This window comes from Arachis hypogaea, chromosome 6 (genome assembly GCF_003086295.3).
Source record: "Arachis hypogaea cultivar Tifrunner chromosome 6, arahy.Tifrunner.gnm2.J5K5, whole genome shotgun sequence".
NCBI classification, from domain to species: Eukaryota; Viridiplantae; Streptophyta; class Magnoliopsida; order Fabales; family Fabaceae; genus Arachis; species Arachis hypogaea.
Window position 1 is genome coordinate 1,019,351 of NC_092041.1, and position 26,824 is coordinate 1,046,174.

Below are 26,824 nucleotides of genomic sequence, written 5' to 3' on the forward strand. Positions count from 1 at the left end.
TTTATAATTTAAGATTTATAATTTAAAATTTAAGATAAATAAAATAATATTATAAAATTAGTTACCTTACCCTACTCTTTTTAGAAACTTAAAGAGTATTAAAATCTTGATCCATGTTATTGTAAAGAGAAAAAATGCTAAAAAGATGAAATTTTTTTAATAAATAATTAGATATTTATTTAGGACATATATTATTTTATTTATAATAATTTTTTAAAATAAATTATACACTTATTTTTATTTTTTTCACATAAAAACCTTTCATTATAAAATTGTTCTAAAATCATATGAAAAAAAAAGAAAGAGATTGGCGAAGAAATGGCTTTCTTTTATGTCGTGAGCCATTCCAATTTCAACAGATTGATTATTGAAATACAAGTTGATTAATTATATTTTAAATAAAGACGTCATCGCGAAGTAGATGAAAATTACATAATTATTACAGTCAACTAAACACGTTCAATTGTGCATAAACAACAAGTGCTACAAGACAATTAAAATAATAATTAAAATTAGAGTACTTATAGGGAGTCAATGGTCTAAGTGTGTAATGTGTATTAATGGGCTATTGAGTTACAAAATAAATATCACCCATATTATCCAGAATAACAATCCGAGTACTAAGGATACTAAACATCTCAGGTTATGAAATCACTCATCTAAACTGACCTTTCGGATCTAGAGTTCTAATATCATGTCATGATACCACTCATCCCAAAAGTTTCAGCTGATGAAAAAAAATAATACTAATAGTTATATCTCTAATACTCTCTAAGCCTCCATTGTATATATTGTACAAATATTCCATTGACTCTTTATACTTTCTCTTAAAATTGACTCCGTTTGTTTTTTTCCCTCTAGATTCCGTTTTTAGATAGCCCATGCAAATGGACAACGTAGAAGCTTAATGACCGCTATAAAACAAAAATAAGCTTTCAAAATCATATTGGATCCCAATCATAGCTTATATATATAACATATTAATAATAGAAGCTTATTAAAACTAACCTCATAATAATACTCCCCAGTCCCCACCCACATACACAAGAACCAAAATTTTGTGAAGTGTGTGATATCTTTAATTTTGATTTTGTCAAGCATCATGGGAGTGTTGTTGAGTGAAGAAAAAGGAGAAGATTACACTGAAGATGGCACAGTGGACCTCAAAGGTAGACCCGTTTTAAGGTCAAACACTGGGAAATGGAAAGCTTGCTCCTTCATAGTAGGTAAACATACACTGCTACATTATTTTTTTGAGAAATACTATTTGTACGCCAAAATCAGTTACTAAAATCAGTCACTAATGTATTTGTATATAAATATATATGTGGTTTAATTTATTTTTATAATGTATTTATATTCCAGCATGTATTTTATATTAGTGGCTAATTTTAGTGACTGATTTTGGTGTACACGTAGCATAACTCTATTTTTTTATCTAAATATATGAACAACATACATTTTAAATGTAATTATTAGAATTTAATTTTATTCGTACATTTAATGGTATGAGAATACAATAACAAAAATAATTTTTTACATTGGCTATACATAAATAGCCGGATATAATTAAATATTTGTGTAAAATATTTTAATTTATATTGTGAGTGCATCAAAATTAAAGTCGCGAGTGTTATGTATTTATATTTGTAGGGTATGAAATGGTGGAGAGGATGGCATACTATGGGATAGCATCAAACTTAGTGGTGTACCTAACAAAGGAGCTGCATGAAGGGACCGTCAAATCTTCAAAAAATGTAACCAATTGGGTTGGAGTTGTATGGTTCATGCCAGCCATTGGTGCTTACATTGCCGATGCATACCTTGGTCGATATTCGACCTTTCTAATTTCATCTGCCATTTACCTCTTGGTAAATATATAATAGTTTTATTGTTGCTGTTCCTATATATCTCTTCAACAAGTCTACAATAATAATAATAAATTAATAATATAACTTTTCTTTTGGGACTTATTAGGGAATGTGTTTGTTGACTCTAGCGGTTTCACTACCAGCACTAAAACCGCCACCATGTCCACAAGACAAAGATTGCCAGAAAGCAACATCATTGCAAGTGGGCCTATTCTTCTTGGGCCTATACATCATTGCAGTGGGCACAGGTGGCACGAAGCCCAATATCTCCACAATGGGAGCGGACCAATTTGATAAGTTTGAGCCCAAAGAAAAGGCCCAAAAGATCTCATTCTTCAATTGGTGGGTCACATTCATTTTAATTGGCACCATATTCTCAAACACTGTGTTGGTATATATACAAGACAATGTGGGCTGGGCCCTTGGGTATGGGATCCCAACAGGTGGGCTTTTGTTCTCGATTTTGGTATTTTTGTTTGGGACTCCTTTTTATAGGCACAAGTCGCCATCTGGAAGCCCATTAACGAGGATGCTTCAAGTGATTGTTGCTGCTGTGAGAAAGTGGAAGCTTGAGGTCCCTGATGATCCAAAAGAACTATATGAGCTTACTGTTGAGGAGTATGCAATTAATGGAAGGAACAGAATTTATCATAGCCCTTCATTAAGGTAAGAAATTAAACGGAATTTAATAATTTAGAGTACACAGACAAAGTAGCCCTATCATTAATTAAGGTTAAATTATTTCAACAAAGCATTTTACATCGGTAACCCTAATAAAAGAAGGCAAAGAAATTTTTTTTTGGTAAAATATATTTGTTTTCACAAAAATTTGCAAAATTTTAAAAAATATTTTTAAGTTTTATTTTATTTCAATTTTGTCTTAAAATTTTTTGATTTGCATTAAAAATACTCTTGAAGGCTAAATTTTTAAAAAATTTAAGACTAATCTAATAATAATGCATGAGAATTATGTTTGATTTGCTCGTGTTAAGAGATTGTTTTTATGAAATTATTGTTGAATCGATTTTAATTTTTTTGAAAAATTAACCGTCAGAAGTATATTTGATGCAAATCAAAAAATTTTTGGGATAAAATTAAAACAAAATAAAACTTACAAATATTTTTAAAATTTTTGTTGAATTTCAGAAACAAAAAAATATACTCTACCCAATTTTTTTTATCAAAAGGAATGAATTTGTTTAAGAAATAGATAACTCACATGAGATGTAACCTAGCAAGGAATTGTGTTATATTAACTTATGGGGGTAAAATATACTTTAGGATAGTTTTGATATAAATACAAAATGTTAAGAACAAAATTAAATGAAATTAAATATTAGAAATAGGTAAAAATTCAGGTGAGTCGACTTTACGTAAAGTTGATATATGAGAACAGTTAAATAAAAATTTAGTCAAATTAATTAAATTATCTAACAGTTTTCAGGTATCAACTTCATGTGTAGTCACTACACCTGAGTCTCCACCTTAAAAATATTTTTTAAAAAATTACAAATATTAAAAATAAAAAATATATTTTATTCTAAACTTATTTTTTATTAATTAAAACTAAAATTGAAATGGTTGTTATAGTTTCCTTGACAAAGCTGCAATAAAAACGAAGCAAACACAGCCATGGATGCTATGCACAATGACACAAGTGGAAGAAACAAAGCAGATGATGAAAATGGTTCCAATAATGGTGACAACATGCATGCCAAGCACAGTGATAGCACAAGCAAACACACTGTTCATCAAACAAGGCACCACTTTGGACAGAAGCATAGGACCCAATTTCAAGATCCCACCAGCATGTCTCACTGCATTCATCAACATATTCATGCTTCTCAGTGTTGTTACCTATGATCGTGTCCTTGTTCCTCTTGTTAGGCGCTACACCAAGAACCCCAGAGGGATCACCTTACTTCAGAGACTTGGAATTGGACTTGTGATTCACATTGTTATAATGATTACTGCATGTTTGGCTGAGAAGAAGAGACTCAGTGTTGCAAGACAACACAACCTCTTGGGCCAGCATGACATCCTTCCTCTCTCTATTTTCATCTTGCTTCCCCAGTTTGCATTGGCAGGTACCTATTAAGATGTCACGTGAAGTTGATACCTGAAAATTGTCAGATGATTTGACTAGATTTTTATCTAACGATTTTTAGATATCAACTTTTAGATATCAGATGATTTTACCCGAAAAATCTATATGATAAAAAATTATCATCGATAATGCTAGGAAGATAATAATTAAAATTTTTTTATTTAATTGAATAAAGTATGTTTTTTGTCTTTAAAGTTTGACAAAAGTTTTAAAAATATCCATAAATTTTATTTTGTTTTAATTTTGTTCCAAAAATTTTCGATTTGCATCAAATATACCCTTGACGACTAACTTTTCAAAAAATTTAAGACCAATTTAACAATAATGCATGAAAATTATGCTTGATTTGTTTGTGGTAAAGGTTGTTCTTATGAAATTGTTGTTGAATTGGTCTTAAACTTTTTTTTTTAAATTAGCCGTCAGGGATATATTTGATGTAAATAAAAAACTTTTGGAATAAAATTAAAATAAATTAAAACTTAGGGGTACTTTTTAAAATTTTTGTCGAATTTTAAAAAGACAAAAAAATATATTTTATCCTATTTAATTTAATATTTATAATTTTATGCGTATAATTTACATATTTATTATATATAAAATTATATAATTATTTTAATAATAATTAATAAATATTAAAAAAGTAAAAAGTGATAATTAATAAATCTAAATAAGATAATTTTATATTAGTTAAGGTGATATTTGATTATTGTCTTTTAAATATTACTGTTTATCTTATTTTATTTTTGGATCAATTATTTCATTCTGATCCAATTTCTGGCCATTTAAATTAAATTTGGTTTAGTAAGCTTTTAAGAAAATAATAATTAGTAAGGTAAATAAAATGAATGAACAATAATAAATAACTCTTTTATATTTAAATGTATAGAATAATTTTATTTAAGTAAAATTATACATAAGTTGAAGCTTACTAGCAAATTAAAATGATCATGGATTAAAGCATAAATTTAAAGTTTTTTTTATATGAAATTATATAGTTTGAATTTGATCAATTTTAAAAATTATATTTAATAATTGATTAAATTTGATCGAATTTGAAATATAGATACTAAATTCACACTCTATATAATTAATTAGATCATGTTTAAAAATTTATTGATTTTATTATATTGATCGCTACTAATAATTATATACTATATTGTATACAAAAAATCAGCCACCATGTAAAATGTGTACAAAATACACATCATGTAAGATGTAACATTATTGTTAAATTTATTTCTAGCTAGAAACTTTATTATATTGGATTGATTTGGATTGAGTTCAACATCTTTGATGATGATGGCAGGAATTGCTGATACCTTTGTGGATGTTGCTAAGCTAGATTTGTTCTATGATCAAGCACCAGAAGGCATGAAAAGTTTAGGAACATCATATGTTTTCATAAGCTTGAGCATTGGAACGTTTTTCAGTAGTTTCCTTATATCAACAGTTGCTGATCTCACCAAGAGAAACAATGGTCAAAAGGGTTGGATTTTGGATAATCTGAATGTCTCTCATTTGGATTATTATTTTGCATTCTTGGCCATTCTTAGTGCTATCAATTTCCTCTGCTTTTTGGTGGCTGCAAAGTTCTTTGTCTATAACAATGATGCAACACAAGCATCAATAATTGGCTTGGAGATGAAAAATAATAATGCTTCATCACATGACAAAATGGAACTAAATCAAAGTAATAATCCTTAGGGAAACTAGTTTCTCTTTTGTTACTACATATAAGCATTCTCAAAACGTAGATAATAATAAAGCTTCAAATGATACTACTGTTCTTGTATGTTGATTAAAACATCAACCAAATTTACATGAGGCTTTTACTCATGTATGCTTGAAAAGAAATCTACTGATGCATTTCTAGCATATACAAAACTAAACATAACTAATAGTGCATTTTATGTATATTTTACAATAACTTTCATTAATCTGACTCTACATACTTTCAAATATTATTTAGAGTAATGACAATAATATAAAGTTATTTTATTTAATTTAATATTTATAATTTTATGTATGTAACATTTATAATTACATATTTATTATATTTAAAATTATATTTTTATTTTAATAATAATTAAGAAATACAAAATAAAAAATAATATATTTGTTTAGATTTTTATTGCTAAGTTCCTTTTGGGGGTGAACGCGGATCGGATCAGATCGAATATGGCCAAAATTTTGATCCGGTCCACACTAAAATAATCGGATCGGATATTAAATATATTTGCAAAATACAAAAATATTTTTAAAGGCTTATTTTTATAAAAAAATATCAATAAATTCATTTTTTCTATTTTTTAAATATGTTTACTATTAAAATAATATTAAACAAAATTTTTTTAAATAATAAATTAAAATAATACAACATATATGATAATTATTAGTTGAAATAAAATATAACAAGAATATTTACTCTTTTTTTGCGGATATGCAGATACCTACACAAAATTCGCAATCAAATCCTATTAGTGTGTCGATCAGATCCGATCCGATTCGATAGCCTTGTGGATGAGGTCCATATCCGCAATTTTTGTATCAAATTTGGATAAACACCACGGATATGCGGATCGAATCCGAACCATAAACCCTCCTAGTTCCTTTCGACTAACAACTGATCTATATATTTTGCCCTTTTTATATTCATTATATGCTTTTTTCTAGTGACGCTAAAATTCACTAAGAATCTGGGCCTGCATATGGATCAGGGTTAACTGCTGCAGTTACCACTATTGTTTCTGGACGTTCGACACAGAAATCCGTCGACAAAGACACTATTTTCATGCTGTCGACACAGAAATTCGTCGATCAAGACACGGAACCACCCTTTAGTATTCCTTCTCTAGAAGTTGGAGATTTGAGTTTTGATGACATCAACTTTGATCTGGAAAATATCTTGTCTGAAACTCGACAGGTTTACTCCTCTAAAGGAACTATGAGATTGCCTTCTGGTCCAGAATTGAGCATTGTTACCCCTAAAGCTGAGAAGTCAACTCAAGCAGCATCGACCAAAGAAAAAATGTTACAGAAAAAGTTAGGGTTAAGTACGATTTTGGTCCCTAAGGTATAGGTCGAAAATTTTTTTCGTCCCCAACCTTTCTTTGCATACAAAATCGTCCCTAAGGTTTAACTTAGTTTTAAAACCGTCCTTCGAACCAAAATATCCTTTTCCTTTTTCACCAAAATATCCAATTTCTATTCTTCTTTTTCTTTCTTCTCCATCACAACAGCATCTCTTCTTCCTTTTCTTCTTCTTCTTTATCACAACACCAAAATATTATTTTTTGGACTCAATTGCACATTCTGAATCTTCTAGGCCAACCTTTCAGTTCAGAGTTATTGTGGTCTAATATGTTTTCTTAAACTCTATCATTTCTGGGCCCAATGAGTATTACAAAATCCATGTGTGAATTTGTATTTTGTCCTTTAATGAAAAAGATTTCATTTTTAATCAGTTTTATTTTACCTAGTATTTTTAAATAAAATCAAACTATGCTTTATAATGTCAAGTCTTTTCAAGGTTTAGTCATAGGTGATGCAATTGCATGTTTTAAAAAACTTTTTTTTTCTTGCTGCAGTTACCAAACCTCTCTCTTTATAACTCCTTCCACTACCTCTTCATTTCTTCCCCAGTACCATTAGTAATTTGTGTGTTCGAAACTTTTATCCACACCAATGAAGAAGAAAATCGTGATTCAAAAGAGTCCAAGCGCCAAAATCCTCAAACTCCCTTAAAAACCTAGAACTTCTCCTCTTTCCAAAGACCAAACCTTCACATCATCACCATCTCCACCAACCTCTCCTCCTCACACCAATCTAATGACATGCACCAAAACCACTTCAAGGTATTCCTCCTCTTCCAAGCCGACGGCTCCACCCAGTGCTCCCTCTAGACTAGCCACTTCGAAAGGGAAGTGTCCTGCTGCTGAGGAGCCTGCGCCTGAACCATCGCAGCTTAAACCAAGGTCAGACCCTCAACGTTCTCAAAGAGGTAACCCTCATCTCCCTCTCAAATCGGTTAAGGAGCCTTCCATTGACCCTTTTGAACACAAATCACAATTCATGACCTCTCACTCTAACTACAATCTTCACCGGTTTTTTATCTACCATGAACCATGATTCTATGGTCTTGTATGCTATTCTCACTAAATCTGAAATTTTTTTGCATACTTAGTGGTAAGGCATATGTTTGATTACATAAGAAGTGAGAAAGATAAAGCTCTTCCTTATGACATGTTTTTAACCTGTATTTTTGAACATTTTGGTGTTGACCTGTCAAATGAGACATATGAAAATAGACACTCATATCTAAAAGGAGGTGGTTCAGTGAAACAGTAAAAAAAGGGACCAACTCGAACTGAAAAGGTGGTCCTTGATGATGATGGTGATATTGACTATGAGCCAGAGGACTCTAATCCTCCATCTTCTTCAGGGACTTCAACTTCCACTGGACATAAATCGCTTCTATATGGTGTGGTGAAGGATGTGGTTCAGAAATTTGTCTCTCAATCCAACCATCTGATTACCTTAAGCAAAGAGCAGAGAAAACTGGCTGCTAAGCATGAAAACTACCTCAAAAAGTCCAGAGATAGAGTGGTAGTTCTCATGAAGTTCATTGAAAAACACCTTTGAGGATGATAATGTGGCCTCTGACCCTAAAGAACCTGCTGATTTTGAGGGGGATGGTTTTAATGCTTAAGGATGTCTCTTCCTTTGTTCTTTTCTGTTTTTTTTTTTTTTTTTTGATAATTGTCTCATGGAACAAATGTAGTTTGGTTTGAACTTTATCTTATTTTGGATGACTGTAAACAATTAACTACTGCTTTACTTTGCTTGTGGTTATATAGTTATCTGGACTTTGCCTTAACACATTGTTGCAGGTTTGAAATCACTCCTATTTTCTCCCTTGATGACAAAAAGGGGAGTAGTAGTACATGATCTGTTTTATGATCTATCTTATGCTCTATTTTTTGTGATGATGACATGCTCTGTTTTGTATGTTTTTACATACTCTATTCCTGGGAAGTAAAATTTTTTCACATAACCGGTTTAAGGTGTTACTTTGGTTTAGACAATGGTTTGAAATTCTTGATATATGCTCTATCCCTTGATAATCATTTGTATGTTGTACCTAATTGTATTCTCTTTGTAAATATGTGAACAGAAAACAAATGAACGGTACAAATTCAAGGAGAGCAACCTTTGAAAAAGAAAGGGGGAGTAAGTCAAAAGCAAGTGACATCATCTAAAGGGAAGTACTTTAACTTTATCTAATTCAATCCCTTTGATCATATTTCTTAATACTATGTTTGTCATCAAGGGAAAGATTGTTGAGATAAAGAATAAAATTAGTTTAAGGATGATGACAAATATTAATTTATTGGGTTAAATACCCAATTGTTTATTTGATCAGCTTTTGTTAAGTATTGCATACCAAAGAAATAAAATTTGCAGCAGCCCAAACAAATGGAACAAAGAAACAGAAGCTGCTAAAGTGTGCCAAATCCACAAACGAAGCCCAAATGGAATGTGGCAAAGAAATCACTCGGGCTGAATGGAAAGAAGCCAATCCAAGCCCAAGTTACTCATTCAAGTTGAAGCCATCCAAAACCAACATCCACAAGGTCCTCTTCGGTCAGACTCATGAAGAAAGAGAGAAAGCTTCCTCTTGGGTTATTCACCAGAGAAGAAAGAAACAGAAAGGTAAATCACAAAAGCAAATGTCTAATTGCCCTAATCAAAGCAAGCTAGGCTAAGTCAGAGGATAAAGGTGATTTATTTTCATTTTCATGCAAATTATTTTCTTCACTCCTTCTCCAACTTTCTGCGACACCATTTTTGGATTAATGAAGAAAGTAGTGTCTGATTACTTCTGCTGAAAATCAATGGCTTACAATGTTACTTGGAGCCAAAGCACATTTTCAAGGGTTTGAATTTGGGATTATCACTGAGGAAAATCATCTCTGCTGCTCTGTTGACCACAGTCAAATAAGAAAATCAGATTTGATATCCCTAATTTAGGGGTTGATTGAAGAAAGAGAAGGGATGGTTTATCAAAATTCAAAATTCAAGAAGTTAACTTGGGAGAAACCCTAACTGTGACCCAGCACAAGGAACAAAAAGAAAAAAGGTTTCTGGTTGAAAGGCAAGGAGAGAGAACCCGAATAGAGAGCTGTGTGTGAAATCTCATTACTGAGTTTGAAGTCTTGGAAGCATTGCACCTACCCTTAAGGGAGCACTCCGCCAAGATGAAGAATGAAGTCTTGAGTTCTATTGTTGGGTTCAGTTCATAGTGTTTAAGCTGTTATACATCAATCTCCTTCATGTTTTACAGTTTTGTATTTTATTTTCAATGTATATCTTTTTGTATTGTGTTAGAGAGGTAAAAGGCTGAGAGAACTATATTGAGAAAAAGCCTAAGAGTGAAAAAGGTTGAGTGAAACACTTGAAAGAAAAGCCAATAGTGGATTCTGATTTTCTTTAGTTATAATTTTCTGTCTTGTGTCAAGTACCTGTGAGGTACTCCTTACTAGTTGGGTAAGCACTTAGTGTAAAGAGTTTAGGTATTAGCATAACCAAGTCAAGTTTAAGAAGAAACTTGGGAGTCCATATAGGATTATGTGAATCCTAGAAAATTGGTGTATTTAATACTTTGACTATAGTGAAAATTATACCACTGTTGTGGTGGAGACTGGATGTAGGTTACATTGTACAAGGCAACTAAACTAGGACACATGACTGTGTCAACTTATTCCTTTCTCTCTCTGTTCTGTTTTTTTATATTTATGAGATAAAATGAAATTGTCTCTTAAATTTTTCACTGCATAGTTCAAACAGAAATCAAGTTTAAGTTGAGTAACAAAGGATTTGTTTATTAAAGCAAAAAGAAAGCCATAGATTCAACCCCCTTCTCTAAACCTTTTGTAACCTTCATATTTTATTTTCTCAAATATACAAAGTTCATAGAAATGTGGTACTGTGCATTGTAGGTTGTTTTCTCTACTGGTAAAGTACCAGAAGATAAAAAAAATCAGAACACAAAAAAATCAGAAGAAAAAAACACAAAGAAATCAAAGAAATAGAAGAACAATGAAATCAGAAGTGCAACAACAATAAGATCAAAGAAACAAATTCTGAATCAGAAGCACAAGAACAATGAAATCAGAATCAGAAGCACATAAACAATAAAATCAGAATTAGAAGCAAAAGATCAAATCAGAAGCAAAAGAAATTAGAAGCAGAAGCAGAACGAATCAGAAACAAAACCTTAGAAGCACCAACCGCGAGGACTAGAAGCACTGACAGCAGCGACGACAATGAGACACCCCTCTTATTCTCCCTAGCCGTGCATTTTCTCTCTCTTCATGAGCTCTCCAACGGCAGCAAGGCTCGTGGCAAGGCTCATGTCTCCACTCTCCCTCGGGAGCTCTCTCCCCCTCTGGTTTAGATTCTCGATGACGGCGGCGGCTCCAAGCCTCGCCGGCGCCGTCTCCCCTTCCCCTTTCCCCTCTTCTTCCTTTCCTCCTTCTTCTTCTCCCCCCCCCTCGCGATCCCCCCTTCTTTCCTCTCATTCGTTCTGTTTTTTTTTTTTCTTTTTTTTAGTTTCTATTTTTTTGTTAGGGATAATTTGGTAATAAAAATTAAAATTTTTGGTAAAAAGGACGATTATAAAACTAAGTTAAACCTTAGCAACGATTTTGTATGTAAAAAAAAGTTGGGGACAAAAAAAATTTTTAGCCTATCCCTTAGAAATCAAAATCGTACTTATCCCAAAAAGTTACTTTCCCTGTGCCCACGAGTCCAAATCCTCAAGTGGTCAACAAAATCAACATTGTTCTTGATCGCTTGAACCATTCCATTGAGGATATCAATAACAATACTGTCTTAAAGGCTTGACTTATTGATGTGCTTGCTTTTCTCAATCAATGTATTTTTTCGGACACGTATCTAGCTCTTAGCTCATTTATTGAGGACATCTCCTGCTACCTTTCCAATTTTTTTTTTTGCTGACCAAGAACTGAATAAGTCACTTGAGATTTTAGTCGATTGTGATGCTCAGCTGAAAAATATGACACGGTTAAGTCTCAGGTCACTGAGATTTTGTCAGAGGGTTAGACAAAGGAATGACAAATGGAGTCGAAGATTGTAGCGTTAGAGAAAGAATTGACTGATCTAAAATCAGGAAAAAATAAAGTCGCATCCACCAATGCTGTTCTTTCTCTTTGACTGAAAAGGATTGAAAAGGCTCATGCTTCCAAACTTTCAAGTCGAAGTGCTTTAGTCGAAACAGTCACTTGAACCACTAATACCCAAGAAGCAGCGCAAGAATCCTCAAGCCTAGACCAATGTCAAGAGGATATGAAGCTCATGTTTAGGAGCTTACTGTAGCTCTCTTTTGCACTTATTTTATTTAGTATTCTCAACTTGCTTTGTTTTAGTGACAATGGTTTTTTTCGAGATACTTACCATTTACATGCATGGTTCGACTGCTATTTGTATCTCTTATCCCATACGCATTGCCATCGAAAAAATTTTCTATTTCAAAGGGTCCTTCCCATAAAATAGACCATTTGCCTTTGACTTGCTCATCAGTCGAAAGTACTAATTTCAATACTAAGTTACCAACTGTAAATGTTTTACCTTTCACTTTTCGATTGTATGACTTAGATATCATCTCTTTTTGTTTTATCATTCTATCTAGCACCATAAGTCAAACTTGGTCCAAATCATTTAATTCATCAATCATACTCAACCAATATTTTTCGACTGGCAAATCATTCTACCTTGCCACCCTTTTGTTTTGCAAATTTATTTCAAGTGGCAATACAGTTTTATGTCCATACATTAAATTATAAGGTGTCGATTTAACTGATTCCATTGAAGAACACCTATAAGCCCATAACACCTTATTTAGTGTAGTGTGCCAATTTCAAGACTGCCTCCCTATATGCTATTTTATCAAAATAATCGAAATTTTATTAATGATCTCGACTTGACTATTAGCTTGTGCATAGTAGGGAGTCGAATGTACTATTTTAATGTCTCGTGACTCAGCAAACTACTTTATTTGTCGACCAGTAAGCATGGTTCCTTGATTTGTAGTTAACGTTTAGGAAATGCCAAATCTATGAATGATCGACTTCTCAATTTTTGGGAACCTTGACAGAATATCTCGATAGAGTGTTGAATTGAGTTTGTATCAAGATCTCAAGTATTGGAGAGCAGATACGACTCCTCTAAAAAAGAGTGGGCTCGACCCGAAAATTACTTAACATTTGTGTCTAAATGTATGAGATGCTTGAACAATGAAAAATAATAAAGAATTGCTATATGGCAAATGAAACTTTAAACTTGCAATTTGAAAGAAAGCAAAAATGCTTGAAGAACAGAAGGAACAAATAAAATGCGTAAAGCAAATAATGAAAAGAAAACAAATAAATGAAAAGAAACAGAAAAAGAAAATAAAAGAAAAATAAATAAAAGTGAACTTTTAACACTCACATATACTGATGCTCTATGTTCTTTCGTTGCATCGCGAAGACTAAAAATTTTGGCGGAGGCTTATGAGTGATGATCTAGTATTTTTGAAGAAGTTCCAGAACTCTTTTGAGTTTTTAGGATTTATAAACCATGGAGATAGACTTATTATTACTATGGAGCATGTTGTCCACAATCTTACTTTCTTCTTTTTCTTAGTCATAACCATGAAAAATCTTGATCCCTAAGTTTTGATATCCATGCCTTTCTTTGTCTTTAAGTCTCACGTTTTTTCAATTTGCTCCTCAAATTTCGCACTCATGTCCTCCACTCAATTTGTAGGTCGAGTAACAAGAATTGTTGCTCAAGGAAAGGTAATAACTACATACCTTTCGACTTTGACGCTCTTTGCAATATCTTTCTTTGACTTTAGCTTAGTCGTTTCTATTTTTTTAGTTGAAATACCACTTCTATAGTCAAAATTATTGACAGTCTAAGCATCTTTTTGTCAAAAAAAATCTATCTTGTATACCAATAATAATTAAACGATAGTTAAAAATAATAAATTCTGATAGTCTTTTGATATTTTTAATTAATATTCGACAAATTAAAGTTACGTGTTGCACGTCGCGGTGGTGTCGCATCCAGCTTGGTTCATCAAGTTTCCTGATTTCCTCTACCTGATCGGTTCACTCGGTTTGATTCGGTTCGGTTTAGACGGCTCCGGGTTTGAAAACACTAACCCCAAGGAACTCAAATTATGACTTTAGTGCTTGCGTAGTAGCTAATAACATTTAGTGGCACGTCGATGTCACGTCAACTTCGAAGTCCAACAATTTCTAGTATAGATTGGTGACATTGGTCGATAATTAAAAGGTAGTGTAGTAATCAACACACGCAACGAAACATTCATGAGAATAAAAGTGACTAGTATTACGAAACAATCAATAATAAAATGCACCTAGCTATAGCTGATTCCTTTTATTCGGCACTTCATGGTTATTCTTGTTATGTTAGGTAGCTCATGCAAACGAGCAATCTTTGACTCTAACTTTACTTCACAAAACCTAAGCTTATAAATATTATTGTATTGTTCTTCTCTCAACATCATCGATCATATCATGGCAGAAGAGAAAGCTCCTGCTAGATTGGAAGAGGATTATACTCAAGATGGCACAGTGGATCTCAAAGGTAGACCCGTTTTAAGATCAAAGACTGGGAAATGGAAAGCTTGCTCCTTCATAGTAGGTAATAAATCAAATGAAGCCCTAATTTTTAAATAAATAATTTTTTTTCTTTCTTGTTGGTTGGAAAAATAAATGATACTAAACATTTAATTTGTGATGATGATAGGGTATGAAGTGTTTGAGAGGATGGCATACTATGGAATAGCATCAAACCTAGTACAATATCTGACAGAGAAGTTGCATGAAGGCATTGTGAATTCTTCAAACAACGTTAGTAACTGGGTGGGTTCTGTGTGGATGACGCCACTCGCAGGGGCTTACATAGCTGATGCCTACCTTGGACGATATTGGACCTTTCTTATTTCATCAGCAATCTATCTTCTGGTATGTCAAATACTGAATGTTATACAACAAACTAAAATTATTTTAGGAAAAGTATGACGAGCCAATGGAATATTTGTACAATGCAGAATGAAAATTTAGGGAGTATTAGAGATATAATCATTAGTGTTATCTTTTTTTTATTGGTTGAAGTTTTTGGGATGAGTGGTTTCATGACATGATATTACAGTTTTAAATCTGCGAGGCTCATTATTTTATTTTATTAATTTTTTCACTTTAAAATTATTTCATCATGTCATGTTGGGCATTTGACAGGGCATGGTTTTGATAACTCTAGCAGTGTCAGTGCGGGCACTGAGGCCACCGCCATGTCCAGTGGGTGTAGACGACGCCAATTGCCCACGCGCCACCAAATTGCAACTGGGCATATTCTTCTTGGCTCTGTACACTATTGCAGTTGGCACAGGTGGCACAAAGCCCAACATCTCAACAATGGGCGCAGACCAATTCGATGAGTTTGAGCCCAAAGAGAGGCACCACAAGCTCTCTTTCTTCAATTGGTGGATGTTTAGCATCTTCTTTGGTACCCTTTTCTCCAACACTTTCTTGGTCTACATTCAAGAGAAAGTCAGTTGGACCATTGGGTATGGGCTTCCAACTATTGGGCTTGCAGTTTCAATATTGGTTTTTTTATTTGGAACTCCCTTTTATAGGCACAAGTTACCTTCTGGGAGCCCTATAACTAGGATTCTTCAGGTATATGTTGCAGCATTCAGGAAGTGGAAGGTGCATATTCCTGGAGATCCAAAAGAGTTGCATGAACTAAGCATTGAGGAGTATGTCAGTAATGGGAGAACCAGAATTGATCATAGCCCTTCATTCAGGTTATGTTTGGATAAACTTTTCTAAAAAATAAATTCTTAGGAGAATACATTAGAATCAAGGCATCAAAGGTAAAAGCAACTTTACATACAATTTGTTATAATTTAAATAAGGTTTAGTTACTTTGTTGTTGGTCTTTATAGTTTGACCATATTTGTAATTACATCTTTATATCATTGCACTACTTTTAGTTTTGTGATTAGGTCCTTTTCGTGTCAAAAATGAAAAAGTTAACGAAATATTCATCGCAAAAAAATTGTGCTCAAAGATTTAATTAGGTTCTTAATTGTGTGCACCTTCAATTTGTAAAAAAATATTCTGTTAGTTCTAACATTTTTTACACTAGTAAAGATCTAATTACAAAATTAAAAGCAGTAGAAAGACCTACTTGAAAGTTGAAAGAAAAAAAATATAAGAACCTAATTACAAATTTGGTAAAATTATAAAAATCAAAGATAATAATTAAACCTAAAAATTACTTTAAAAAGGGTTTTTATGATTTTGTCTAGGTGAAACTTTGTGATCAGTTATTTATTTTAAAAATTGATTGTTCTTATGAATTTCTCCAGCTAAGTTCCACAATCTTAGAACCGTTTTCATGAATAAAGAGAAAAAGAAAACACAAAAGACAAAGGTGGCCCAAAATTTGGCATGACTCATTTGAAGTATTCTCCCCTTTATATATGGATGCAGTTTTCTAGACAAGGCGGCAACGAGGACAGACCAAACTTCACCGTGGATGCTTTGTACAGTGACACAAGTTGAGGAGACAAAGCAAATGACCAAAATGGTCCCTATTTTGATCACAACTCTTCTACCAAGCACCATGCTAATTCAAGCAACCACACTCTTCATAAAACAAGGCAACACCCTAAACAGGAGTATGGGACCAGATTTTGATATCCCCCCAGCTTGTCTCACATCATTCATAACCATCTTCATGCTCATTAGCATTGTTATCTATGATCGTGTATTTGTTCCCGTGATCCGGCGATATACCAAGAATCCCAGAGGGATTACACTTCTTCAGAGACTCGGAATTGGCCTCGTGATTCACATCATTGTGTTGATCACTGCGAGTTTTGTTGAGAGGAAGAGACTCAGCGTTGCAAGAGAACATAACCTCTTGCGCCAGCATGACCAACTTCCTCTCACTATTTTCATCTTGCTTCCTCAGTTTGCGCTGACGGGGATTGCTGATAACTTTGTTGAAGTTGCGAAGCTGGAGTTCTTCTATGATCAAGCACCTGAAGGCATGAAGAGTATGGGAACATCATACTTCACCACCAGCTTGGGAATTGGAAGCTTTCTTGCTACTTTCCTTCTAACAACGGTTGCTAATCTCACCAAGAGAAATGGTCACAAGGGTTGGGTATTGAATAACCTGAACGTTTCACATTTGGATTATTATTATGCATTCATGGCAGGGCTGAGTTTTATCAACTTGCTTTGCTTTCTGGTTGTTGCCAAGTTCTTTGTATATAATGATGATGTAGCACAAAAGAAAACAGGCTTGGAGATGAACACTGCTTCATCTCAAGGCTATAGTAATAATAGAATTAGCCAAAACACCCCACATCAAGATCACAATTAGCAAAATGCCAAAAACCAGTGTACTACTTCAATCTTTGGATCAATAACAAGGGGAAATTGAAGTTTTTCTACCAAGGGTTAAGACATCATTGCTGATAAACTTCCACCAATAGCTATGTCTTCATCTGCATGGTGACATCAAAAGGCTAAATGCAGCTGCTTACCAGATACATGAAAAACCATCCACAAGCTAAAACTGATTGGGAAGTAGATATTCTATGAGTAGTTGAGGATACAGTCAACTAATTCATGAAGTTAACAAGATTTCCAAAATATTAAACAGGAATTCATACAAATCAAAGTCAATTCCTAACTAATTGATATAGTTACTCCATACTATTACTAGCTAGTTGATGTTACATGAAACAACATACCTAAAATGGCAGAGCAAGATATAAATTCAATTGAAACCCTATACACTACTGATCAATTAAATTCTGTTGCAGACTTAACACCCTATCAAAAGATGGCTTTCGTGTTCCAGTTACAAAGCAGCATGTCCGATAGCAGCAATAGACAAGCATACTTTGAGTAACAATGCTCATAATCTATACAAGAAAATATGAGCTTCCCACCGCATTTTAGATAACAAAAGGCTGAAGTTTACATGCTGCAATTGACTCCAGAATCCACGTGTGACCAATGACTTCAGAACCAGTACTAGATGCTAGTTCCTCTGCATCATTCATTCTTTGCCAAATAATCGAAACTTCCTCTCCTAACTTGCATCCCTGTGGAGGATCAAGGTTGTAAACAACAAGGAACTTCGAAGGAACCCCTTCGAATTCAAGCTTTTTTGCTTCCAATTCTTCTTTGCTTCTCAAAACAGCACCTCCTCCCACTTCAATTAATTCTTCAATATCTTTCTTATATGTTGTCACATAATCTCCGGACAAATAAAACTTTAAGCCAGTAAATAGCTTTGGCTCCTGCAATCATAATTAAAATATTAGAATACTAGAATTCATAATAGCAAGAGATTTGCTGAATAATTAGATGAGTGAGCTCAAAAAAGGAAAAGGCAATCAAAGATGTCAAGTTGCAGCATTTCAAGTTATATGACAAAAGACAAGCTATGGCTTTGCATGAACATATGATACAATGAAACAGTATTTACATTGACCATTGCCCTGAGTCTGCCAGCTTTTGGGCCACCGTGACACCCTTGGTTGTCAAGTGTGATCTCGTATGGTTCTTCTCCAAGAGGATTCATCTCTTCCATGCTTGCTTTTACCCCTAAAATACGAGATAGATAGCATAAGCATGACATATGAATAAGCAGAAATAAATAGTGTGCATAACCAGCACAAAAGAAAACCACAGCAAGGCCAACTATTCATAGACAACTTAGAAGGCATAATAACTAGGCTAATGAGTATAAGATGTATATACAAGCATAAAAGATGAAATCAATAATAAAGGCAGTTTATATCTTAATAAATAATTAGGTTTCATAATAACTAGTGGTATTTTATGAATTTTCATGAGTAGAAAGATCAATGTCCCATGTCCCATTTTATGATATTTCAAGAATTATTATGACCACAATCAAAATAGATATTTTACATGAATTACTGAATTTGATCTCACTATCCCACAAATTCTAATCTTCCTTCCAACCACCAACCCTCAAATGAACATATCATTGCAAAGTAAGAACCAAATAATGAAGTCATTACTAATGATGTTGATAATCAGAAATAAAATATGAGGATAAAATCAAGTAATCAACGTAAGAACACATAGAACCACAATAACTTACAATCCATTTTGAGAACCCATTTTCCATTTAGAATTGCCATAAGAACTTTTAGTGTCCTAGAGCATGCTCCATTTTCATCAGTAGCTGCAATCACATGGGTGACTTCTGAAGTCCAAATCTTGGTAACTTTAGCACCAATCTTGCTTGCAAAATTTATCAGAAGTATCTGCACCATCAACAGAGGAAAGATTAAAAAACAAATATTGGGAAATACTCATTGGCTAATCACATGATGGACAGAGAAGAGACTAATGCCTTGTACTCTTCATCGAGTGTAGAATGTTTAACAGAAAACAAACATTTTAAAAAAGACTTATCAAAAGACTCAACATTCATTGTGTACTTTTGATGTTGAGTTCTAACCTTTTCCTCAGTTGATAAAGCAGATCCACAAAAAAGCAATTTTTTATCTTCATCCTTTGAACATCCCAGAGCGCTTGAACATTGAGATGGCCTGTATTTAGAAGAAAAACTTAAGTTCTGAGTGTTATCCCCCCCCACCCAAAAAAGTTAAACAAATAAATAAATAAAACAGGACAAGACAACAGCAACACTCAAAGGGCAGCCCAGTGCAAAGCATCCTGCATTATGTAGGGATGGAGAAAGGCCACATGCAAAGGAATAACAAAGGCAGCCTAAACTCCCCCTAATAAACGCAATAAACTTTCTAATATAGGAAGAGGAAGACTTTTTGGCAAACAAAACATGGATGTGAACTGAACCTTGGAATGCTCAATTATGAATTGGAATATGCTACACAATCACAGATTACAAATGGCATAAGTGCACTATATGAATTTTGCAAAATATTTTTCAATAAAAAAATGAAACATAAAGAATTCATTATCAGAATAATAGATATTGTGTAATAAATTTACACAGTAATATGCTGACAATTGACATCATCAAATTCTAAGAGAAATTGACATGAGACCAACTAAATTTATATATACAACAACAACAAAGCCTTGTCCCACTAAGTGGGGTCGGCTAACTAAATTTATATATATGATAAAAAAAAAGTCTGTATGCCATTTTAAAAATGTTGTGATACTAAATACCAAGGGAGAGGGGTAAAAAGGTTTAACACTCAGTACTCATAATTAATTTCAATAATAGAACACAGATAATAGCTCCAAAAAACATACAGGTGAGATGAAGTGGGATGCTTATCAGTTGTTTGTTTCCTAGACTTGGATTTCTCACTAGGAAATTTCACATGAGAATGCCCAGGACAAAGCATAAGATAACCCTCCTGTACCAGAGAATATACAGGCAATGTTAAATAAACAGGAGCTAAATAAAATTTTTCAAACAAATGGCAAAAGATAACCTTCAGTATTAAACAAGGGAGAGAAGTACATAATCCCAACGGCAATTTGAGACATCCATTGCACAAGGAGCATGATAAGTTCTTCTGCAGGATTTGACATAGCATCCAAGTGCAGCTCCCTTTAGGCCACATTTGCTGCATTTAAGCTTTGCTGCCCTTGAAAGTTCTGTCTTCAAATTCTTAAGAGTTTCACCAACAAAGTAAACTTGTGGTGCCCTGGATTCCCAATGTTTATATATGTTTATTATCTAAATACTAACATAAAGCTAATACAAAATATACATTAATCAAAATGCTAAAAAATGCATACAAGAAAGAAAAAATAAAACAAGAAAACAAAATATTTGAACCAATCCATAATCAGTCAGAATTAATATATTTTGTTAAGCTGATCTACAAGTCCATTTAGACAATATATATGCCATGAAGCTATAGTAATCACATAACACATTCTTAAGTTATCATACCAATCACTGCAAACTTTGTGTACATGGATGACATTTGGTTGCTTTGCTGCATCACCAATAACCAAATTCCCATTTGCACAATGCAGCATTGGTCCAGTAGCCTAAAACAAATCATCAAAAACAGGAAATTAGTTTCAAATTTCAATGAATTGTCCAATAGCACGTACAGAAAGAGCATAACAGTTTTCAAGGGAAAGGAGAATGGTGGGGCCAATAATGATGTGATGTAAAACAATTACAGTGTAAATCAAATATTACCTCTGAGATTTTTGAGGACTGGCAAAATGAACATGTACTTATATAAGAGTCATCTACATTAGCAAGCATCACGGCACCAGGGTCCTTTTCAGTTCTGAGCTGATCATTACCGTGGGTAAGATTTTTCTGCCTCTTGAGCTCTCTTGTAAGACCCTCCGTTTCAGAGGCTGAACTTTCAGACCTCAGTTGTGTCATTCTTTCCTTCAAATTTCCATTTCCTGTACTTGCTCTCTTCGATGAGGAATTTTCCAGTCTCCCAGAAGGCAAAAGCTAAAATGCAGAGGAAGGCACTTTAAACTTTAATAAAGTAAAGGACAGAACAATGTTTACGCCCCTCCCCCCCCCCCCCTTTTTTTTTCCCTCTCACAAAAAAACACGAGGGAAGTTCCCCCCTCATCAACTAATTTCACCATTTAATAAGTTTGCATCATAATGAGGTCTCTTACTAATGACAGTTAATCTTATTAAAGATTACTTAAATTAATTCCACAATGAATATTAATTCATGAAAATGACGCCAAGTGTTGAAACATTAAATGGAAGAGCATTAACACGGATTTGTTTTCTCTTACATGCTCACTATCTTGATCACTGCAGTCATTCTCTGAGCCCTTTGTGTCACAAAATGGTGGACTAGCTGGTGCTGATTGCGTCCCTTGATTCACATCCATTTCAACAACCCCAGAGTCTTCACGACCCTCAATTTTCATCTGGGAAGACCGCCTTGGATTCTCAACCTGCCCCCCAGAATACATCTCAATCTCCTCGCCCTTATCATGCACCGCAATACCACTCATCTTCCGTTTCTGATTCTTGCCAGCCCCAACATTATCAGTATCCTTGCTCCTGTGAACTGAATTTTGTAACCCTTGACATGGCTCCAAAACCCTCACATCTTCATTCACCAATTTAAAGAAATTAAATCAAACTAGTGATATGCAAGTACCTACTACTGTAGTGCCATTTTACTTTTCCTCTCAATTGAAATAGGATTTCCAAAAGCATAGGAAAATTGACTCACCAGAAGAATGTTGCGTAAACAAACTAGCAGAAAAGGTTGCCTCCAAGCTCCTATAAATCCCTACCACGTTTTCCACAAAAGGCACATGCCTTATATCTGCCACACACAATTAATGCACATAAAACAAAATTAATTTCAGAAACACGTTATTTATAGTTACCCATAGATAATTAAATTCACAGCCTCAACAAAACAGAGAAGTGTAGTTTACCTGATTGAGCATACTTCGCATTGCAGACAACACATTCGGAACCAGATGTTGTGAAATCCGCCAAACACGAACTGCAAAAGAAAATAAATAAATAAATAAATAATATTTCGATCAAACTGTAAGAACAGAACAACAAAATAATTCAAAAAATAAAATGAAAGGAAGAAACGTACTTGCAGAATAAGTGGTTGCAGGGTAGCAAAACCGGCCTCTTGAACAAGCTCAAACTGCATGCATGGTGCCACAAGCACCAGAAGAATAATGAAAAGTTCAAATTAATTACGAATCGATTACACAGAGAGAAACAACTAAAGCAAAAAAGGGGGCAATCACGTAATAAAATATAAAAAAGTCTAACCAGAGAGGGCACTTGAGTTCAAGAGCGAGCTTCTGGAAATGGAGCATCCATGGATTAAGCAGCTTGGTGCTGTTACTCTTGTTGCCGGTGCTGCTTGAAGTTCTAGAAGCATCCATTCTGGCGGTTTGTTCTGTTGAGTTTTTTGTGCGTGAAAGAGAGAGAAGGGAAAGACTTGAGAATTCAGATTTCATTTTAGATTTTATGAGGCAGGGGTCGTGTCAGACATGACGCCGTCGATGTATACGTGGACGGCTCAGATATCACGTTAGATTAGAGCGCGGGCTATGAATACATTGGCGCCTTGCAACGATGCCGTTTTGGCTTTTGCCTTTTGGTTTAGTTTCGACTTTCGACGACTATATAGATTCCCGCTGCTTACGAGATCAAAATTTATTACTCCCTCCCTTCTTTTTTAGTTGTCACTTGCTTGCTCTTCTTCGCGGGAAGCATTGCAATCAATTTTTCGATGTTCCACTAAAACGGGCAAATGACAATTAATTACTCATTAAACTTAAATATACTTAATGCTCAAAATGATTTTTAAATATTTAGCATTTAATTTAGTGTTTTAAAAAATACAAATATAATCGAAATTAATCTTTCTATTAATTTTTTATTACATATTAAATAGGTCAGTGATATGTTTATACTTTAGAAAAGTATAAGGAGTCAATAAAATATTTGTATAATGTGTATAATGGAGATTTAAGGAGTATTAAAAATATAATTATTAGTATTACCTTTTTCCATCGGCTGAAATTTTTAGGATAAGTGACATGATGACATCATATTAAAGTTTTAGATCTAAAAGGCAATAATTCAATCTTTAATAAATTCCAAAATTAGTTTAAACTTTTATTAACGCACGGATAAAAAAAAGGATATTTCTTTCAATAAATATTTTTTAAATTATTTATTTTAATAATTATTATAATTAATTTATTTATTAAAATAAAAAATCCATTACAAAAATCAGCATATAACTTTGTATTTTTTCGAGAGGAAGATTTCTTAAAAAATGTGTAATGTCAGGTCCACTTATTTTTATCAGAAATTTAGAACCAATTTAAAAGAATAATTTATTTATATAAATAATTTAAAATATAAAATTATCTGATATCCAAAAAAAATTTATTGTACGTTTGTCTTTAAATTTATTATATAAATCATGAGTTTTATCCATGATTTATATTTGACCATAAATAATAACGAAAATCAGTATTTATATTTGAAACATAATTTAAATTTAAGTGTAGGCCATAAGTAAATCGTGAATTTATTTAATGAATTAGTTTAAGTTTTTAAAATTTTGTAAATTATGTGGAAAGACCATGATTTACTATTTTACTAGAATAGTCATTAAACCAACATAAAACTAAAACCCGAAAAATATAGGATTTAGTGCTAGCCTCAACTAGTTCCAATATGCATATGATGAAAAACTTGTTCTAAATCATTGCTACAACGCACAATTTAGTGGGAGAACAATGTTGATCTTTAATTTCAATATATTATCTATTTGAGAAGGAAGGAATAAGTGTTTTAGATTCATATAAAATTGGAATAATTATTATTGAAAAGTATGATATTATTATTCTTGTCTTGTTAATTTTGAGATAATTTGCAGCTATAAATAATACTTTTCAAAACTTTTGTTTAAAATAAATCAATTTTAGAATAGTTATTAATTTTTCTTAGAGTTAAATTTATTAATAAATAATAATTACAAATGTTATCATATTAGAAACAGAGATATTAACATAAACTAGCATAATTAACAGCTCATTAGAGTGCATAGTAAATAAATTAAATATATTAATTATTAATTTCTGTAATTTGTAGCGCTTTTACAAAAATGCGTAACATATCATATTTTGTTTATAGTATAAACGAATTGAACTAACGCATATTTCATTTACACAGTAAACAAAATAAGGTTGAAAATAGGCGGTCCTATGACGTGTGCACACGTGTTTTGCAACGTCCTTATTTCGTTTACAGTGTAAACGAAACACGCGTAAGTTCAACTCGTTTATATTGTAAACGAAATAGGCTCAGTGACGCCTATTTAAGGGGTTTCGTTCACAATTTTAAAAGTCAAAATTTACTCTTTACTTTACTTTTTTTTATCAATTTTATCCTTGTTTGACCAAATCGGCGGCTCAGTTGAACATTATGGCGGACGATGCGGACATTATCCAGCTAACGCCACATGACATTGTCAGGGCAGAGGACTTTGAGGTTGTTGTTGCTGTTTATTTTATTATTTATTTTTATAGTACTCATGTTAGCCCTATACGTAATTGATTGTAGAAGTAGTGCCTAAATAGATTCTAGTTATACAACAACAACAACAACGCCTTATCCCACTAAGTGGGGTCGGCTACATGAATCAAACGACACCATTGTGCTCTGTCATGTATCATGTCTACAGAGAGACCGTTTACATGTAGATCTCGTTTGACCACCTCATGGATGGTCTTCTTAGGTCTTCCTCTGCCTTTCGCCCTTTGTCCATCTTCCATCTCATCCACCCTCCTGACTGGATGTTCTATCGGTCTTCTTCTCACATGTCCAAACCACCTGAGACGCGATTCAACCATCTTTTTCACAATGGGTGCTACTCCAACTCTCTCCCTTATATCTTCATTCCTTATTTTATCCAATCGCGTGTGACCACTCATCCATCTCAACATCTTCATCTCTGCCACACTCAGCTTATGTTCGTGCTCTCCTTTAGCCGCCCAACACTCCGTACCATACAGCATAGCCAGTCTTATAGCGGTGCGATAGAATTTACCTTTAAGTTTTAAAGGCACTTTTTTGTCGCATATAAAACCAGATGCACTCCGCCATTTTGACCAACCTGCTTTGATACTATGATTTACATCATGTTCAATCTCTCCATTATCCTGTATGATGCACCCAAGATACTTAAAACTTTTAACTTTTCGTAAGGTGTTCTCTCCAATTTTCACCTCTATATTGGAGTTTTCCCTTCTCAGACTGAACTTACATTCCATATATTCCGTCTTGCTACGGCTTATGCACAGACCATACACTTCTAGAGCTTCTCTCCATAACTCCAACTTCTTATTTAGGTCTTCCCTTGACTCTCCCATAAGGACGATATCATCGGCAAAAAGCATGCACCATGGCACAGGCTCTTGGATGTGCTCTGTGAGTACTTCCAAGACTAATGTGAAAAGGTATGGACTTAAGAATGATCCCTGGTGTAATCCTATACCAATAGGGAATTCCTCTGTCACACCACCTTGAGTCTTCACACTAGTTGTGGCCCCATCATACATGTCTTTAATTGCCCGAATATATGCGATCCTTACTCTCCTCTTTTCTAAAACCTTCCATAAGACCTCCCTTGGTACCCTATCATACGCTTTTTCCAAATCAATAAACACCATGTGTAGATCCCTTTTATTACTACGATACCTCTCCATCATCCTTCTTAATAGGTATATCGCTTCTAGTTATAGCAATATGTAATTATAAGTAGGTCGAATGTGTTTGTAAGATGTTAGAGGAACTTTGAGTTAGAAATTCGGTTGTTGTACGCTACTTTATTGCATGGTATTATGTATGTTAAAATCAAAAACTTTTTACCAATGAAATTTATGTCACTGAAATTTAAACTAAGTACACGAACACATTTAATTATGTTATGTCCTATTTAATAAATGTAATTATTTTTTTATTAAATAACATATTATATATGCAAGAATATATTAAATTTTTATATATTAAATTTAAAGTAACATGACCAAGAGGCAACTCGCTGTGTGCGCAGCAGCACTGAATTTTCATACTCAAATACGACCCCGTTGTCTCCATTTTTCATTAGGCAATCGGGATACACACAACCAAATATACACTACTAGTATATATGAATGATTTGGAAAAAGTTTAGGCCAAGGAGGTGAACTTGTTG

General features: G+C 33.4%; 3 protein-coding genes across 3 annotated transcripts; 2 read left to right on the top strand and 1 right to left on the bottom strand.

Moving 5' to 3' along the window:
- The first annotated feature begins 1,102 nt into the window (after positions 1–1,102).
- LOC112698007 (protein NRT1/ PTR FAMILY 5.2-like) lies at positions 1,103–8,925 on the top strand. Its single transcript, XM_072197385.1, has 10 exons — positions 1,103–1,226; positions 1,654–1,871; positions 1,978–2,216; positions 2,349–2,537; positions 3,462–3,958; positions 5,285–5,668; positions 6,696–7,020; positions 7,833–7,978; positions 8,393–8,597; positions 8,868–8,925. The coding sequence occupies exons 1-10, from the start codon at positions 1,103–1,105 to the stop codon at positions 8,923–8,925; spliced, it is 2,385 nt and encodes a 794-aa protein (XP_072053486.1).
- Positions 8,926–14,822: 5,897 nt separating this feature from the next.
- Positions 14,823–17,539, top strand: LOC112695172 (protein NRT1/ PTR FAMILY 5.2). The gene is made up of 3 exons (XM_025747418.3): positions 14,823–15,035; positions 15,309–15,877; positions 16,569–17,539. Exons 1-3 carry the CDS (start codon positions 14,838–14,840, stop codon positions 17,467–17,469), a joined length of 1,668 nt encoding a protein of 555 aa, XP_025603203.1. The 5' UTR covers positions 14,823–14,837; the 3' UTR covers positions 17,470–17,539.
- A 175-nt stretch (positions 17,540–17,714) lies between these two features.
- On the bottom strand, positions 17,715–23,307 carry LOC112695171 (BRCA1-associated RING domain protein 1). Its single transcript, XM_025747417.3, has 13 exons — positions 22,879–23,307; positions 22,694–22,747; positions 22,521–22,591; positions 22,310–22,405; positions 21,861–22,183; positions 21,289–21,558; positions 21,031–21,131; positions 20,593–20,779; positions 20,379–20,485; positions 19,594–19,684; positions 19,231–19,396; positions 18,586–18,704; positions 17,715–18,397 (listed from the first exon to the last, which is right to left on the bottom strand). The coding sequence occupies exons 1-13, from the start codon at positions 23,067–23,069 to the stop codon at positions 18,050–18,052; spliced, it is 2,124 nt and encodes a 707-aa protein (XP_025603202.1). The 5' UTR covers positions 23,070–23,307; the 3' UTR covers positions 17,715–18,049.
- Positions 23,308–26,824: the final 3,517 nt, after the last annotated feature.